This window comes from Neltuma alba, unplaced genomic scaffold, assembly GCF_004799145.2.
Source record: "Neltuma alba isolate B1F8T4 unplaced genomic scaffold, ASM479914v2 tig00005509_pilon, whole genome shotgun sequence".
NCBI lineage: Eukaryota > Viridiplantae > Streptophyta > Magnoliopsida > Fabales > Fabaceae > Neltuma > Neltuma alba.
In genome coordinates this window covers 1-18,937 of record NW_021634139.1, presented here as the reverse complement: position 1 = coordinate 18,937, position 18,937 = coordinate 1, and the positions used below count along the sequence as shown (strand labels likewise).

Genomic DNA, 18,937 nt, shown 5'->3' with positions numbered 1-18,937 from the left:
ATGGCTAAGGTCTGTTTAAGGCCAATTTTCTGTGTCTTCCTCCTCCTCGTCGTCCTAATAGCCCTAATATCTCATCATGGCACTGATGCTCAGCCAAACTTCCTAAAATCCTTCTGTGGAAACGACACAACTAATAGCAATAGTACCTACCAAACCAACCTCCAAGCCCTCTTGCTAAACATCTCTTTCAACATACAAATCGACTATGGCTTCTACAACTTCTCCTCCGGCGAGAACTCCGGCAAAGTCAACGTCATCGCACTATGCCGAGGAGACGTTTCAGCACAAGATTGCCGCAGCTGTATCTCAGATTCGAGGGTTGTTCTTCCTCAAGTTTGCCCTAACATGAAGGAGGCAATCGGCTGGCATGACTTCTGCTTCCTCCGATACTCCGACCGATCCATATTCGACGTCATGGAAACTTCGCCTTCTTTCTCTTTGTGGAGCACTCACGACGCGTTGCAGAAAGATCAGTTCAAGAACGTACTTGCGCAGTTGATGAGTTCTTTGAGAGTAACCGCAGCAACGGGAGACTCGATGAGGAAGTTCGCGGCGGCGAATGTGAGCGGTCCTAGCAATCAGACGATATTTGGGCTGGCACAGTGCACGCCGGACTTGTCCAACGACGATTGCAACGTTTGCTTGAATTGGGCGATCAATCAAATTCCTAAATGTTGTGATGGGCAGACAGGCGGTAGAGTGGCAACGCCCAGTTGCAATGTTAGATATGAGACTTACAAATTCTTTGGCGGCGGCACGTCGTCACCACTTTTGCCAGCCCCGCCATTGCCACCACCGCCTCATCCTCCCTTTGGTCAACCCGTGTCCAAGCAAGGTATCAAAATTCCAGAAAAAGTTCCTTTTTCTTTTGTTTTGAACTTAAAGGAACATCCACTAGCCGATCTATGCATAATATCATGAAAAACTGATACTCTTGCTCAACATAAGACCTATTTAACTAATTTAATTACATTAAGAAAGTTAGATAAGTTAGTTAATTATAAAAAATATGACATGTTTTTCTTAAAACACCATAATCATCTTTCTTAATATCCTTTCTCCCACTTCTATATGATTATGGTTAAGGAAAATCCATATAAATAAGTTAAGAAAAATTGATAAATATGAGAAATAGGTCTTATATTTAGGACCAAAATTAACTCAACAATTATGTTCTATATTAAGAACTAGAAGAGTACAAATTTCTGTCTCTTACTTTGTATGGGTAATAGGCCTGAAAAAGTATCTAAAAATAAAAAATTTAGATATTGGTACTCTGTCAAAATAAGGAACCATGATGTGTGTGTATATGTGCGTGTTTGAAATAGATTCCATTTTGAGTGAGTTGAAAAAGCACTGAGATTGAGATTATAAGATTGTCTCAAAATACTAGCTTCGTAATATTTATGTATTTGAGGGAAAACTATTTAAAAGGAAATAGAACAGATTTTTGTGAGATTTACATAAATATTTTTATTTATTATCTATTCTTTTAATATTCCTATCATATATATTTGTTTATCTTTAGGAATATAAAAGATCAACGTTGATTAATATCTTTTGGAAAAGGAAACACACACACATATTGCTCATCTGATGTAGTCAAATGATATTTATCGTATCAGTACTACAGTGTAAGGTTTAATTTAAGACTATCTGGTAAATTAAAATTCTCAATTATCAGACTAACCCGTTTTCAACCGGAATCAGACCGTACTCTTGAGCAAAGTTTGCTCGATATGCCCTCATATGGGTTTCCCCAAGTTTTTTATTTCTATTTTTAAAAATTTCATGAATTAAAGCTAGTATTTGTACATACATGATCGATCAATTATGTGATCATACATATATAATAATTAATGCAATAATACTTTTTTTTTTTGGGTCTTGTGCAGGAAAGAGCAATAATACATCACGAATTGTTATTGCCATAGTTGTGCCATTTGTCTCAATCGCAGTGCTCATCTCTATTGTCGTAATTTACTTAAAATTCAAAGTCAGGAGGCCTCAGAATATTGACAGTAAGTCAACATATTACGTTGCGTGCTGATTTTTTTGGTCAGGCCGGCATGTCGTTTTAATTTCTATTTTTTTATGGGTGACGTGTCGTTTTAATTTTCTTGATACAGAATATAACACATAATAATAATCAATTTATATATACTTATTTAACTAATTTGATTAGATTAAAGAAGTTAGGTAAGTTAGTTAATTATCAAAAGTATAACATGTTTTTTCTAAAACACTATAACCATCTTTCTTAATATCCTCCCTCCCTTACTTAACTATGGCTGAGAGAGTATCTATAAGGTTAATTTAGGAAAAACTGATAAATATAAGAAATAGGTTTTATATTTAGAACCAAAATTAACTTAACAATTAGGTCCTATATTAAAGAGCGGAGGATTATATATCAATGTTATAGCATCTAGGTGTTAACTGAGTCCAGATGAGTTTGATATTATAGGCAAATCAAGCTGGGTCCAAACCCAGCTAGCTAGTAGGAAGTAGAAACAGATTAAAAATTATAAAAAACATATTAACAGCAGTCTCTATCTGTGGTTTCAAGATGGACAAGTCATTAATTAAATTAAAACCATTTCAATGCGTATTCATGACTCCATTATTAATTTGTATTCCAATCAATGTGTACGTAGCCGAAGCTAAGGATGTTGCTGACTCATTGCAAATGGACTTTGAAACAATCAGAGAGTCAACAAATGATTTTTCTGACAAAAATAAGCTTGGACAAGGTGGATTTGGACCTGTTTACTTGGTAAGATGTATTGTATGACAACGAAGTTTGTTTTTGAAGTTCTAGCTTGGAATGATGTATTCAAATTTTTTAAATAATTTCAGGGTAGGTTGTATAATGGACAAGAGATAGCAGTAAAAAGGTTGAGTAGGGAATTTGGTCAAGGTGATATGGAGTTCAAGAATGAAGTGTTACTAATGGCCAAGCTTCAACATCGCAATTTAGTCAAGCTACTTGGTTTCTCTCTCAAAGATAAAGAAAGGCTACTTGTTTATGAGTTTGTTCCAAACAAAAGCCTTGATTACTTCATCTTTGGTAATTTATTATTTATGTTTTCCTATTACTTATTCAATGATTGAGTAGAAGCATAGTTTTTAAAAAATAATACTGGATATATCATAGCACATTGGTATTTATTCAGATCCAATAAAGGCCACAGCATTGAATTGGGAAAAGCGTTACAAAATCATTGAAGGCATTGCACGAGGTCTTCTTTATCTCCATCAAGATTCTCGAATTCGAATTATTCATCGTGACCTCAAAACAAGTAATATACTTTTGGATGAAGAGATGAATGCTAAGATATCGGATTTTGGAATGGCAAGACTACTTGTAATGGATCAAACTCAAGCCAAAACAAATAATATTGTTGGCACCTAGTAAGTCAGTTTATATCATTAGCTAACTATGCAGTAGATATATATATATATATATATGTTATTGTTTAACTATTATGAAAAGTTTAATTACATGACAATGCAGTGGATATATAGCACCAGAATATGCAAAGCATGGAAGATTTTCAATGAAGTCGGATATCTTTAGTCTCGGAGTACTGATTTTAGAAATCATAAGCGGCAAGAGAAATAGTGAATATGAAGATTGGGAAGATCTAGAGCATATAGGAAGCGCAGTAAGTTGCCCCCTCTATTGTGACTTTACACTATAAATGAAATTGCAATCCCATAACACATGATCCCATGGCATGTGTAATATTAAAAATTTACTACGTCGAAATAAGATTTAGTTTGTATGAAAAATTACACTATAAATTAGATGTTATATTTAAGACTAAGGTAGTACAAATTCTTATTAATATAATCTGTGGCTCATTTGTGAAATATTGTTACAGGCTTGGAAAAGCTGGAGAAAAGGGACATTGTCAAGTATTATAGACCCCAGGCTGATTGAAGAAGGTGGTTCTTCAAGAAATGAGATAATGAGATGCATCCAAATAGGGTTATTGTGTGTTCAAGAGAAGGCAAGTGATAGGCCAACAATGGACACTATTGTGGCAATGTTGAGTGCTTATTCATTCTCTCTACCCATTCCTCTGCAGCCTTCCTTTTATATACAAGGAGGCTTACCAGATGATGTTTTTATTACATCTTCATCATCGTCTCAAGAAGATCAGTCCGCAGTTGAAGCTTCAAGAAATGAACTCTCAATTTCAGAACAGTATCCACGTTAGATCATATTATATAGATGACTGGTTGATGGTTTTGCAGCTTAATTAGTGGTATGGAAGCTTCTTTGTGTGTGAAAAATTACGTATTCCATCCTATTAATAACATCAGACCGTCATTTCCAACGTCCCTTTAATTTAATGTGTGTGTACGCGTGTGACTAGCGCCTAGCGCAGTTTTCTGTCTCCCCAAACACCGTTTTATAAGATCTACGAGAATCTGTACTATGCATAGGTTATGAATAATTAATGTGCCTTATTTCGGATGATATATATGTAGCTAAATTGTAGTTGTTTTGAATGATCTCGGGCACCAACAAAATGTTGCTTCGTACAATCATTTTCGAATCTAATAACGAAGGTGAACTTGTGTTTTCATGAATGGTTTTGTCACCCCTGAATGGTAGTTAGGAAGTTAGTTTTGATCCTCTCTCTCTCTCTCTCTCTCTATATATATATATATAGGATCTTAATTCATTTTATCTTATATTTATCATATTTATTCAAACTAATTTATCTAACTTATAATTTGACATAATATAAACTAATGTCATATACAGGTATTTTAAAGAGATCATGTCAATTTTGTTAGAATTAAGTAATTTATTTAAATTTTTTAATATATTCTAATTAATTAAATATACAGCTCTTACATTAAGAATTGAAGGAACGTATATATGCTAAATAGAGTAAGACATAAGGGGATCAGTGTAACATCCCGAATTTTCTAACTCAGGACGAGCAGAAAAGAGAAAATTTATTAAAATTATTTAATAGCTCAATAACAATTGGGAAAAATTATGGAATATTGATTTTCAAGGTTTAGAAATATTTTGGAAAAGTTCATTCTCCAAAAAGTGGCTTAAATGATTTTAAAGCTATTTTCATAGCAAAATGGGTTATCTTCTTAGAAAATACTTAGAGGTTTCTAATTAACTAGAAAATTTTAGGGAAATTATCTTATGAGGTAAAGAAGTTATTTGAGGTATAAAATCCTTAAAATGGGTTAAGGATTAATTTCTGGAATTAAGAGTTATTTTCTTGAAAAATTCAAGAAAAATAGTTATGAGTTAATTTTTGACCCAAAATTTTTAGAGAAATTATTTTATGGGTCAAAGAAGCTAATGGAAAAGAAAGATCCATATAAAACATGGTGGAATAATTTTTGGGTTTATCTATTTATCTCAGAATTATAGAGGAAGGATGAAAATGAAAGAAAGCATTAAGTGTAAGGGCAAAATGGACATTTCGTTTTTTACTTCCTCATCACACGCGTACTGCCTCACCGTTTAACATAAGATAACACCCTTCCTCCTCATTTTTTTCATTCCGCCACTCGAAAGAAAAGAGAGAGAGTCGGAGAGCGAGAGAGGGAGAGCACGGGAGAAGCAGTACCGGAGTTGGTGATCGGAGGTAGTGATCGGTGGCCAGATTCCTGCATGCAAACGGAGTTTCAGAATCAGGTGAGCCCTCTGATCATCATCCTACTCTTCTTTCTTTGGTTTGCTGTGTGTTTGAAATGATGAAAGAAGTTTGGGTTCTAGTGAGAGAAACTCTTGGTTAAGTCTGAAGCTCAATGATGATGAAAGAGTAGTGTTTATTGCTGATAATGGAGTGTGATTTTTAGCTTGCATGTGGATTTCCTTGCTCTGTTTTGTTGCTGGCCGAACAGGGGTTGAGTGGCTAGTTTAGGATGATAATGAGTTAAGTTCATGGAGTGAGCATATTGTATTGCATGTTGCTTATCTCCTCTGCAAGTTAAATTTGAATAGTTGTTGTTGTTGTTTCTGATGTGGGTGGCTTCAGGTTCTGGTGGAATTAAAGGGGGAAAATTACACTATTCACACGGATGTATATATGAGGCCGTATGTGATGTTGGTTTGTGAAGTGATGGTTTTCGAACCCCAAGCTCTGTTTTAATTAAGTGACATGGAGTTCCCTGTTTTGGTTGTATAGTGTCGGGTTCATAGTAACAAAAGTAAGGGAAGTTCAGATATTATGCATAAGAGCTTTAGATGGTGCTGTGTGATAGTTTGGTGAATGTCTTCAAATCAGTAAAAAGAACAAAATCCAGAATATGGGTGCTGATGTACGAAACATTTATGGAGGCTAGAAAGTGTCTAAGTTATATATATAGAGAACGAAGCTATTTGGATATATATTAGTGAATGTGTGTGTGTGTATATACGGGGGAAAGCCGTGGGAAGTATGAGTGGAAAACATTGAAATTGAAATGGTTAATTGGGAGGAAGTATAGGCATGATTTTATATATATATATATATATATATATATGAGTCTATGTGTATAAGTGTCCGCTTGGTTCAGTGATTTAAGAAGAAAAAGTTGCTGCAGTAAATATTAATTAATATGGGAGGAAGATGAAGACATACACAGATATAGATAAGGTTACACTTGGAGATTGGAGTTCGAATGTTCTCTGGTATTGTTGTTCTGTGTTTGGCCGAAAGGGAGTTTATATTTGCGTGTTATGGGGGCTGAGAAATCCAGATTTTTAAACATAAAGGGTGTTCGTTGTTTGATGCTCCTAGAATTCGAATAATATTGCTGTTATTATATAATGATTTCAGCTAGTCATATCATAAGTAAGAAACTTCAACGTGATGGTTTTAGTGTGGAATTAAAGCTGGAAAATTTGAATACAGTTGCTTATTGTTGCTTCCAAGGTCAAGCAGCTACATTAGATTCTTAAGTCATAATTAAGGACTATGAAATGATGATTAAAAGATTGGTTTTAAATCTGGAAAATTCCAGAATAAGGCACAAAATTGTCCTAAACTAAGGTGGAGTTTGCCGAATTGGAGGAGGTACATTGAAGTCCAAATAGATTATATAGGGAGTCTTGCTTATCAATGATTTAAATATGATTTCAGTTTTGGGTTAGGCAATGATATTTGCAAATGATAAATGTAGAAGTGGTTTAGAGAGTATAAGAGTGTGTGTGTGTGTGGTGTAAGGCCATGAGGTTCATATTGAGGAAGCTGGAAATGATTTGAAAATGAGTATTCCATGTTTTCAAGAGCTGTACACTAATTTCAGATGGTTAAATAATAAGTAGGAATTATTCTTGAACTTGGAAGTTTGAGGGATACAAGTATATGCAGGGCAATGTGTTATGAAGAGAACATTCTTTAATATTCTAGATGTTGAGCAATGATTTTGGATCATTGAATTAAATTTGAATGCCTTAAGTCAATGATGGAGTTAGATTGCCCGGAGTTAATAAGGAATTACAAGGCCTAAATTAAGTTTGTTAAATGTGAGAATTATAAAGGTAGCTAAGAACATGGGGAATTGGACTTGAATTAGAACATGTAGTTATAGTAAATCTGGAAAATTTCCAGACGTGAAATAAAGGGGTACAAAGGTTTGAAGCAATAGGATAATGATTTAAAGAATGTTTAAATGTGGTCTTAATAGATGAATGGCCATTGGGTTATATAATTATAATTTGGAAATTTTAATAGTTTATTTGTGGCCGTTTGAAGTGAGAATTTTGGGTGTTATATAAGTGAATATATATAAACTTGATTGTTGTGTGTGCTGACCGTGGAAGTTGGGGATGGAAAATATTGAATATGGAATTGTTTTCCAGGAGGAGGTTAGGCCGCGAGGTTTAATGGAAGGGGTGATTAAAACATAATTAATACTACCTCCGGTTCTTAATATAAGACCCTGTTTGACTTTTTGTTTGGTCCTAATTATAAGACCCTAATCCATTTTGTCTCTCATATTTATGTATTTTTTTCCAAAATAGTCCTTCTAATAATAATAGTTTTAGCCAATATACTTAAGTAGCAAGGATATTTTAGGAATGACAATACTTATTTATTACAAATAACTAACTTAACTTACTTCCTTAATCTCCTCAAATTAGTCAACTGGGTCTTATAATTAGGACCGGAGGTAGTATATTTATATATGTTTGTTACATGTGTGTATTGATTGGAGATATATAGAAATCTAGAAGTTCTAGATTGGGAAGTATTTGAGCATTATTGAGAGCTAATGATAGCTAGGAATTGAGGTGTTAATAAAGTCATTGAGAATGTTGCTAAGGCTATGGGACGCTTAGAGATTAAATGATTGAATTTAGGATTTATTTCAATAGCTAGTTACTAAGTAAAGTAATACTATGAGTTGAGATAAGGAAGGAAGCGTTCCAAAGATAATAGTTCAAATAAGAAAAATTGTCCAGGATGACCAACTACTAAGTGAGGGTAGAGATTGAAGAAGATTTGGGATTTCAAGAGTTATTTAATTATGAATTATAGTTGGATCAAGTATTGATCTATCCTTACAAATATGATAGGTTTTAATATCTGCTCAAGCCCACCAAGAAGCAGAAAGAAAGGAGAATGGTAAGGTTTGGTTTGGAGGGAAGCAGACCAGGTAGTAGTTCTTTCCTACCTTACATTTATGTATGATTGTTGCATGTCTGTTTGTGCCATATTGCTATTCAAAAAGCATGAGAACATGTAATCCTTAATTCCTTGCATGAGTTAATAGCCGTGATCACGTGCAGCTGAAAGATATGGGGCCTTATGAGCCATTATTGCGCGGCCTTATGTGCCATTACAAGCGCGGCCTTATGAGCCATTATTTATGTTGTCTTACGAGCCATTGTATGTCTGGCCTTATGTGTCGTTGATTGCGCATTCAGCTAATCAATCTAACTATGTGTCATTGCACTTAAATGCTTTTTATGCATAGCTTGCAAGGTTATATTCCATATGGCTTGTTTTGCATGCTTTATGTAACCTGCATATGTGTTTGATGGAAACTACTACTACGGGGATTCTTTAGAATCTCACCCTCCCATTCATGATGAACAGTGAAGGCTAGTAGCTCGATGGACAAGGAGGTTGTTTAAAAAGAAGGTGAGCTAGTTGAAGAGCGGAGATGCCTGCTATGTTATGTACTTCTGAAGTAGAATATTTTGATAAGTTAATATTTGTACTATTGTATATGTCACATGGGCAAGTAACTTTACTTGCTTTATGTAAATATTATTTTGTATCCTCCATAATGAGGAGAGCACTGCCAGGTGCAAGTATGTACTGTTAACCAAGATGGTTACTATATTTTCAACATAATAGTATGAGATTGCACAGTATGAAATCATTCTAGGTGATAATAGATTAAGTTGAATGTAGGGTTGAGTGTGAATCACTCTTCAATTATTCTAAAGGTTTGAAATGTTTGATTGACGGATTCCAATGTTAAGGGAAAAAAAATTTCCCTGTCTTTTCCCAGGTCAGAAACCTGGTGTTAGTGATTCACAGACATTAAAATGATCCTATTAGTATTGAGTAAGTTAGGTGTTGCAATCAGGATTGTTATGGTCATATACTTTGGGTCAAATGTTGGATTAAGCTTTAATTAATTTCTTAAATACTGATATTTAATATAAGAGCTAGTTTGCTATTAAATTTGATTCTAAATATAAGATCCTAATCTATTTTTTCTCTTATAGTTATTCATTTTTTTCTATGATAGTCCTTGTAATGGTTGTACATGTTAAAAGTTTTATCACATGATTACCAAGGATATTTTAGGAAAGATAATACCTATTCATTAGAAATAACTAACTTAACTAATTTTTTTAATTTATTCAAATTAGTCAACTAATTTTATAGTAGTACTCCTCTGTCCTAAATATAAGTCCCATTTTGTAGTTTAAATTGCACTACAAAATGGATTTTATATTTAGGATCAGAGAGAGTTTTAAATACAGGATGGGGTATAACATTTTTACGAATGTATAGAATTTGACAATATAATGAAACCTCCTCATGATGACATTGTCCTCCCCGTCTTATATTTAGGATTGGGCGATCAATCAAATTCCTAAATGTTGTGATGGACAGACAGGTGGTAGAGTGGCAACGCCCAGTTACAATGTTAGGTATGAGAGTTACAAATTCTTTGGCGGCGGTGCGTCACCACCATTTTGGCCGGCGCTGCCATTTCCACCACCACCTTATCCTCCCTTTGATCAATCCGTGTCCAAGCAAGGTATCAAATTCCAGAAAAAGTTCCTTTTTCTTTTGTTTTGAACTTAAAAGAACATGCACTATCTAATAGTGCATATAGTATCATGATAGATGAGTAGAAATTTTGGCTGCTATTTTATATCGGGTAATAAGTCTGAAAAAGTATCTAAAAATAAAAAATTTAGATATTAGTACTCTATCGAAATAAGAAACCATGGCGTGTGTGTGTGTGTGGAATAGATTCCATTTGAGAGGGTTGAAAAGGCAGTGTGAGATTACAGACGAAATTAAACCCACGGCCCTCATTTAGGTGAGAATTTTCATATCATCGGACTAAAAACCTATTGGCTCAAAATTAGAAATTCTAGCTTGTGATATTTATGTATTTGAGGGAAAACTATTATTAAAAAGAAAAGGAACAGATTTTGTGAGATTTACATATATTACCTCCCGCTTTGGTTGACTAATTTGAATAGATCAATAAAATTTGTTAAGTTAGTTATTGATAATAAATAGGTATTGTCTAAGTTAGTTATGTGTAATACTACCCCCAGTCCTAATTATAAGACCTTGTTTATAGTCTATTAGTTATTTGTAATACTACCCCTGATCCTAATTATAAGACCTCGTTTGTAATCTACAAATACGGTCTTATAATTAGGACCGGAGGTACAAACGAGATCTTATAATTAGGATGAAACTAGTAAATATGTGTTTTTTTTCCTAGAATATCCTTATTGATTATGTGTATTAGCTAGAACTATCATTTGATGAAATCTTTAACATGTGCAATTAATACAAGAATTACTTTAAAAAATAGATAAATATGAAAAATAAAGTAGATTATGGTCTTATATTTAGAATCAAATTGAATGTCAAACTAGCTCTTATATATGTTAAAAACCAGAAATAGTTTTTTTATATTTATTATCTATTTTTTTAATATTTCTATCATAGATATTTGTTTATTTTTATGAATACAAAAAGATCAACATTAATTAATCTCATTTGGAAAAGTAAATTGACATATATATATTTCCTCATCTGATGTCGTAGTCAAATGATATTTGTCGTGTCATTGCTATAATGTAAGGTTTAATTAAAGACATTTGGTAAATGAAGATTCTCAATTATCAGATTAAACCGTTTTTAACCAGAATCAGACCGTACTCTTGAGCAAAGTTTACTCTGGTTTTCGATATGCCTTCATATGGGTTTCCCCAAGTTTTTATTTTTATTTTTTAAAATTTCATGAATTAAACCTATTATTTCTGCATACATGGTCGATCAATTATGTGATCATGCATACATAATAATTAATGCAATAATATTTTTTTGGGTCTTGTGCAGGAAAGAGCAATAATACATCACGAATCGTTATTGCCATAGTTGTGCCATTTGTCTCAATCGCAGTGCTCATCTCTATTGTCGTAATTTACTTAAAATTAAAGGTCAGGAGGCCTCAGAATATTGAAAGCAAGTCAACTTGTTACGTTGTGTGCTGATTTTTGGGGTGTCGTTTTAATTTTCTTGATACAGAATATAACATATAATAATAATCAAAACATATATCAGCTTTATAGCAGCTAGGTCTTAACTGAGTCCAGATGAGTTTGATATAATAGACTAAATAAGTTGGGTCTAAAACCAGCAAGATAGAAGGAAGTCGAAACAGATTTTAAAAAAAAAAAATTTAACAGCAGTTTTTATCTACAGTTTCAAGATGGAAAAGTCATTAATTAAATTAAAACCATTTCAATACGTCTTTATGGCTCCATTATTAATTTGTATTCCAATCAATGTGTACGTAGCCGAAGCTAAGGATGCTGCTGACTCATTGCAAATGGATTTTGAAACAATCAGAGGGTCAACAAATGATTTTTCTGACACAAATAAGCTTGGACAAGGTGGATTTGGACCTGTTCACTTGGTAAGATTTATTGTATAAAAACGATTTTTTTTTAAGGTTCTAGCTTAGAATGATGTATTCAAATTTTTTATATAATTTCAGGGTAGGTTGTATAATGGGCAAGAGATAGCAGTAAAAAGGTTGAGTAGGGAATTTGGTCAAGGTGGTATGGAGTTCAAGAATGGAGTGTTATTAATGGCCAAGCTTCAACCTCGCAATTTAGTCAAGCTACTTGGTTTCTCTAAGAAAGGCTACTTGTTTATGAGTTTGTTCCAAACAAAAGCCTTGATTACTTCGTCTTTCGTAATCTATTATTTATGTTTTCCTATTACTTCAATGATTGAGTAGAAGCATAGTTCTTAAAAAAATATAATTGATATATCATAGCACATTTGTGTTTATGCAGATCCAATGAAGGCCACAGAATTGAATTGGGAGAAGCGTTACAAAATCATCGAACGCATTGCTCGGGGTCTTCTTTATCTTCATCAAGATTCTTGAATTCAAATTATTCATCGTGACCTCAAAACAAGTAATATATTATTGGATGAAGAGATGAATGCCAAGATATCAGACTTTGGAATGGCAAGATTATTTGTAATGGATCAAACTCAAGCCAAAACAGATAATATTGTTGGCACCTAGTAAGTCAGTACATATGATTAATTAACTATAGTAGATATGTCATTATTTAGAGTCATCATTAATTATTAGATGTTTAACTATATGACAATGCAGTGGATATATAGCATCAGGATATGCAAAGCATGGAAGATTTTCGATGAAGTCGGATATCTTTAGTTTTGGAGTACTGATTTTAGAAATTATAAGCGGCAAGAGAAACAGTGAATATGAAGACTGGGAAGATCTAGAGCATACAGGAAGCGCAGTAAGTTGCCCCTCTATTATGAGTTTAAACTAAATTAAATTGCAATCCTATAACACATGTAATATTAAAAATTTACTACTTTCAATCCTAAATATAAGATCTACTTTGTATTTTAAATTAATAATATAGTGTGGTTCATTTATGAAATATTGTTGCAGGCTTGGAAAAGGTGGAGAAAAGGGACATTGTCAAGTATTATAGACCCCAGGCTGATTGAAGAAGGTGGTTCTTCAAGAAATGAGATACTTAGAGGCATCCAAATAGGGTTATTGTGTGTTCAAGAGAAGGCAAGTGATAGGCCAACAATGGACACTATTGTAGCAATGTTGAGTGCTTATTCATTCTCTCTACCCATTCCTCTGCAACCCTCCTTTTATATCCAGGGAGGCTTACCAGATGATGTTGTTATTAGATCTTCATCATCGTCTCAAGAAGATCAGTCAGCAGTTGAAGCTTCAAGAAATGAACTCTCAATTTCAGAACAATAACCACGTTAGATCATATTATATAGATGACTAGTTAATGGTTTTGTTGCTTAGTGGCATGGAAATTTCTTTGTAAGTGAAAAACTACGGCTTCCATCCCACTAATCAGATCAGACCGTCAATTCCAACGTCCCTTTAATTTAATGTGTGTGTGTGTGTGTGAGATTAGTGCCCAGCGCCGTTTTCTGTTTCCCCAAACAATGTTTTATAAGATCTACAAGAATCTGTACTATTAATAGGTTATGAATAATTAATGTGCCTTATTTCAGATGATACATATGTACCTAAATTGTAGTTTTTTTGAATGACCTCAAGCACCAACAAAACGTTGCTACATAGAATCATTTTCAAATCTAATAATGAAGATGAACTTGTGTTTTCATAAATGGTTTTGTCAACCCTGAATGGTATAACATCTTAACTCATTTTATCTCTCATATTTGTCACTTTTATTTAAATAAATTTCTCTAGCTTATAAATTGATATAGTATAAACTAATATTATATATAGGTATTTTAACGAGATCATGTCGATTTTGTTAGAATTAAGTGATATATTTAATTTTCTCAATCTATTCCAATTAATTAAATATATAGTCCTCACATTAAGAATTGAAGGAATATATACACACACTATATAGAGTAAGACACAAGGTGATCAGGATTGTTATCATTATATACTTTGGGTCAAATGTCCGCTTAAGCTTTAATTAATCTCTCAAATGCTACTTATATTCTTTAATATAAGAACTGGTTTGCTATTAAATTTGATCATAAATATAAAACCCTAATCCACTTGTCTCTTATATTTATTTATTTTTCCCCCAAAATAGTTATTGTAACAGTTATATATGTTAAAAGTTTTATCATATAATAGTTCTAATTAATATATATAATTAGCAAATATATTTTAAAAAAGATAATGCTTATTTATTATAAATAACTAATTTAGCTAATTTTTTAATCTATTCAAATTAATCACCAGCTCTTATATTACTATTAATTGAAATAGAGAAGCACATAATGAAACCCCCTCACGATGACACTGTCCTCCTCGTCTTTTCTTATATATAGTGTGTAAAGTGCTTGGATCCTTTTCACCAGTTATATATCTAAAGCACATAATTGGATTCGAAAACCAAATTAAATAGAAGAGATGAGTTTAATCTATAAAAGGCAAAATTCGAAAGGACACTCTTATTCGAAAATGATTATAGTCAGGGATATTTTTGTTTTCAAAATCACCAATCGCGGGATTGAAACGTGAAAAAGCAATACCAGGAGAGATAAGTTTGTCCAGTCCCAGGACACTATGGTCTTGGTGTGAAACATTGAAAATGAGAGATAAAGACTAGAATTGTAATTGAGAAAAATTATTAAAAAAGTCTTTAGCATGACTAATAATTGCTTGTTATATGGGATTGGACAAACCCATATATATGGGTTTAAAAAAACCATATTCTCTCATGGTATTTTCTAATCCCACATGCATGGGTTTGTCCAATCTTATGTAATAAGTAATCTCTTGTATTAAATACTTTTGTGATAGATTTTTTTTCAATCTCAATCCCAATTCCTATTTCTCATTTTTAATATTTTCTACCAAATGAGGCATATGTATATCCTGAATGCCACCTGCTAAACAATACAAATTTTCTCATTTCCTGACCTAGTCACAATCTTTCGTACCAAACATGGCCCATTGTCTATGAAACATCGGACATAGATATCAAAGCATTCTTCTCAGCCACTTTTTTCCTCTCACAATTATTGCTCCTTCATAAACACTTGGACCAGGTCAAAATTTTGGAGCTAAAATCATATCAGAGAGAATTGAAAGATTTAGAAGAACTTTATTAGAAAATTAAGTAAACTAAAAAGTCATTGTTTACATATATATATATATATATATATCGTATCTAATTAAATAGCAGGGGTAATTGCCTTTATTTATTTATTTATTTTGCCAAAGTAGTAGGTGTAATTGTTAATGAATAGTCACAAATCAAATTAGGTATATATGTCTATCGTTATGTAAGCTAAGCCAGGAGGAAACTAAACCGATCATAATGTTGGAATATAATAGTGTTGAGAAAATAGGAAAAAAGAGGAGAGATAATAATATCAAAGGCTGCGTAATTATAAGTGGGGTGAACTAGTAAGGGGTCGTTTGGATTTGCAATTAATGTATAAGCATTTATAAGTGCTTTCACTTAGACAAAATTTCTTTCACATTATTATTTTGTATTCTATAAATTTGATTGTGTTAAGATTATAGTACAATTCTTAAAAAAATGTAGATTAGGATGAGAGGTAAACAGATTAAAGATTCCGAGCTGTCCACTAAAAGATAGTCAAAAAAGTTGAGGGCCACCATTAGTCGTCCACGAAACACAGAACATGGATGGATATCTTTTAAGGATTCGTCTCAGGCACCCATTTCCCTCACAATTATTACTCCTCCACCAACACTGCTTGCACCTGGTCAACATTTTGGTGGTAACAAACTTACTACTATGCTTCTAGAAGGCTCATTACAAGCCATCAACTAACAAGTCGTTTTTGTTTTTATATAGGGAAAATGACATTAAGGTCCCACACAAGCAAATACACGGCAAAAAGGTCCCCTAAATTGTGATAATTCTTCTAAAGTCTCAAAGGGACTTGGCTGCAATTTTTAGAAAGTTAAAATGACTTCTTTGCTCTAGCATCTCAGAAATAGAAGGTGCTGAGGTGAGTTTACTGCGCAGTGGGGTTCTATTATGGCTGAGAGAGAGAGGATGTGGAGAAAAAAGGAAGGAGCCATTGATAATGAAGTATTTTCCCCATTACCATTAGTGAATTCCAAAGAGGTTCCATTTGAATCTCCACAAATCTTTAGGTCTGGAAATTTCTTTCCTTTTCTCTCCTGGAACATTTTTCTTGACAGATTGATTGTGTTTGAGAATGAGAAATCAGAAAATCATTTTTGCCTTTGGTATTGCAAAGCTTTTGTTTTTGATCTAATATGAACAAGTAAATCAATGAAAAAACTGTGTTTTTGGTTGGTGTGTGTTGATGATTTAAGTTGGGTTTGTAGAATAATCATAGGTACTCTATTTTTGGGTGTATTGTGGGTGGTTTTGCTTTGTTTTGGCATTACTTCAGGGGCAAAGAAAGAAAAAGATGAAGGTTAGTGTGGGTAGAAACCCTTAGTACAAAATGGGATATTGTATTGTCAATCAGGTTGCGATAGTTGTCAATATATGCTGTGACAGTTGTCAACATTGCTACTTGACTTGTTAATGACAGTTGCATGATTCTTGATGCGGGTTGATGTTATTGATGGTGGGTATATCTAGAAAGCATCTATTGTGCTTTCTTCATATAGGAGAAAAGTTTATAAATGATGGAGAAGATGATATGAGGTAGTGTAAGAACAACAACTATAAAGAAGAGAACAAGTTATGAAAAATTGAAGGAAATTATGTCATCAATTATTAGAAAAGAAAATAACTCATTTCTCTTGAAATTCTCAGTTGTATTTGATAAAAAAAACATTTGTAGAGTTGGTAGATGATGATGGGGTAGAACATTTGATAAAGTTCAATAAAGAAAGTGGTCATGTGTACGTAGAAGAGAATGGAAATAAGGACCACATAGAAGCAATAAGGGATAATGCAATGGAGGAGCAAGATGTGTAAGTTTAGTTTAATAAGTATGTTATTATCATTTTTTGGTATTGCAATTGTTACTGTCTTGCTACCAACTTGCCAATGCATATACCCTGACTTGTCATTTCCTGCAGGATTAATCAATTATTTAAAGGTATCAATGGATTGTCTATGTCTCCATCTATCATGTTTGATGAGATTGGAGAGCCACCATCAATTCCTTGTGATGTTGAAATGATCCCAACACCTACACCACAAATGAATTCTACAAAATAAGAAAGTGTATCATTGTGGAAGATGCAAAAAGCCTGGACACATTGCCAACACATACAAGAACCCAAATCCTAGCTGAGAATATATTGAAGTCAGCTATTTTTTGTATATGGATGTGAAGGGAATATTTTGTAAATGGGTGTGAATGGAATTTTTTGTAAATAGAGGCACACCAATAGTTAGTTTGGTAATTACATGCAACCCTATATTTTTGTTAGGATGGGTTATGAAGTTGGTGTAGTTTCATGCATATGAAGGTGTAAATGAAAATTAGCCATGAACTGACATTTTGCTATCATTTCAGTTGTAATTAGTTGCACCCTGCATTGTCAATAGAGTTGTTATGACTTGTCAGTCATTACAGTATGACTTGTCAATTAATTTGCAGATGTAAGTTGTCAACAATATGTATTCAAGTTACATAACCTGTTTTAGTTTCATATGATATTTTAAATCACTCTGACATTTTATATTTTGGTTATATTGTCATATATAATCATTATTAATGAAGTATCAATAACTGCATTATCCCTTGTGAATGGTGGCACTGTGACTTGTTAATGGTCGCAATGTCCCTTGTCAATGGTCACACTGTCCCTTGTCAGTGGTGGCATCTTGACTTGTCAATGGTCGCACTATCCCTTGTCAGTGGTCGTACTATCTCTTGTCAATAATTGCAAAGGTAATAATATTATAACATAATTTAATCAGTTTGTTACAAAATGACTTGTTGACCATTGAGCTATTACTACTTGTCTTACAACACATCCTGGCCTAACAGAATAAAAAATTAATTGACTACTTTATCTCCTCTTCTTGCTCTTATTATAGTTCGATAGCTTCGACATCACTTCATCCCCATGTTCATTATTTGGATGGCTAACCAACCACCACAAATAGCCAACCTTTAACTCTTTTAGTTCACTATCGGAGTATCAACAACACAAGGAATTGATGGTGGCTCTCCAATCTCATCAAACAAGGTAGGTGGAGATATAGACAATTTATTGACACCTTCAAATAATTGATCAATTTTGCAGGAAATGATAAATCAGGGTGCATGCATTGGCAAGTTGGTAGCAAGACAGTAACAACTAAAATACCAAGAAATGACAGTAACATATTTGTTAAACTAAACTTACACATCTTGCTCCTCCATTGCATTATCCCTTGTTGTTTCTATATGGATTCCATTCTCTTCTACATACATATGACCATTTCCTTCATTGAACTTTATCAAATATTCTACCCTATCAACATCTACCAACTCCACAAATGTTTTTTTTATCAAACACAACTGAGAATTTCAAGAGAAATGAGTTACTTTCTTTTCCAACAATTGATGATATAATTTCCTTCAATTCTTCATAACTTGTTCCATTTTTTATAGTTGTTGTTCTTACACTACCTTTCACATATCTCATATCATCTTTTCCATCATTTATAAACTTTTCTCCTATATGAACAAAGAACAATAGATGCTTTCCATACGTA

The 18,937-nt window shown here is 33.1% G+C and overlaps 2 protein-coding genes across 2 annotated transcripts; both read left to right on the top strand.

Moving 5' to 3' along the window:
- LOC114747927 (putative receptor-like protein kinase At4g00960) lies at nt 1-4,226 on the top strand. The gene is made up of 7 exons (XM_028936272.1): nt 1-835; nt 1,896-2,021; nt 2,658-2,776; nt 2,860-3,070; nt 3,177-3,414; nt 3,518-3,668; nt 3,888-4,226. The coding sequence occupies exons 1-7, from the start codon at nt 1-3 to the stop codon at nt 4,224-4,226; spliced, it is 2,019 nt and encodes a 672-aa protein (XP_028792105.1).
- Nucleotides 4,227-12,699: 8,473 nt separating this feature from the next.
- LOC114747925 (putative receptor-like protein kinase At4g00960) lies at nt 12,700-13,521 on the top strand. Its single transcript, XM_028936270.1, has 3 exons — nt 12,700-12,788; nt 12,883-13,033; nt 13,192-13,521. Exons 1-3 carry the CDS (start codon nt 12,700-12,702, stop codon nt 13,519-13,521), a joined length of 570 nt encoding a protein of 189 aa, XP_028792103.1.
- The last annotated feature ends 5,416 nt before the right edge of the window (nt 13,522-18,937 follow it).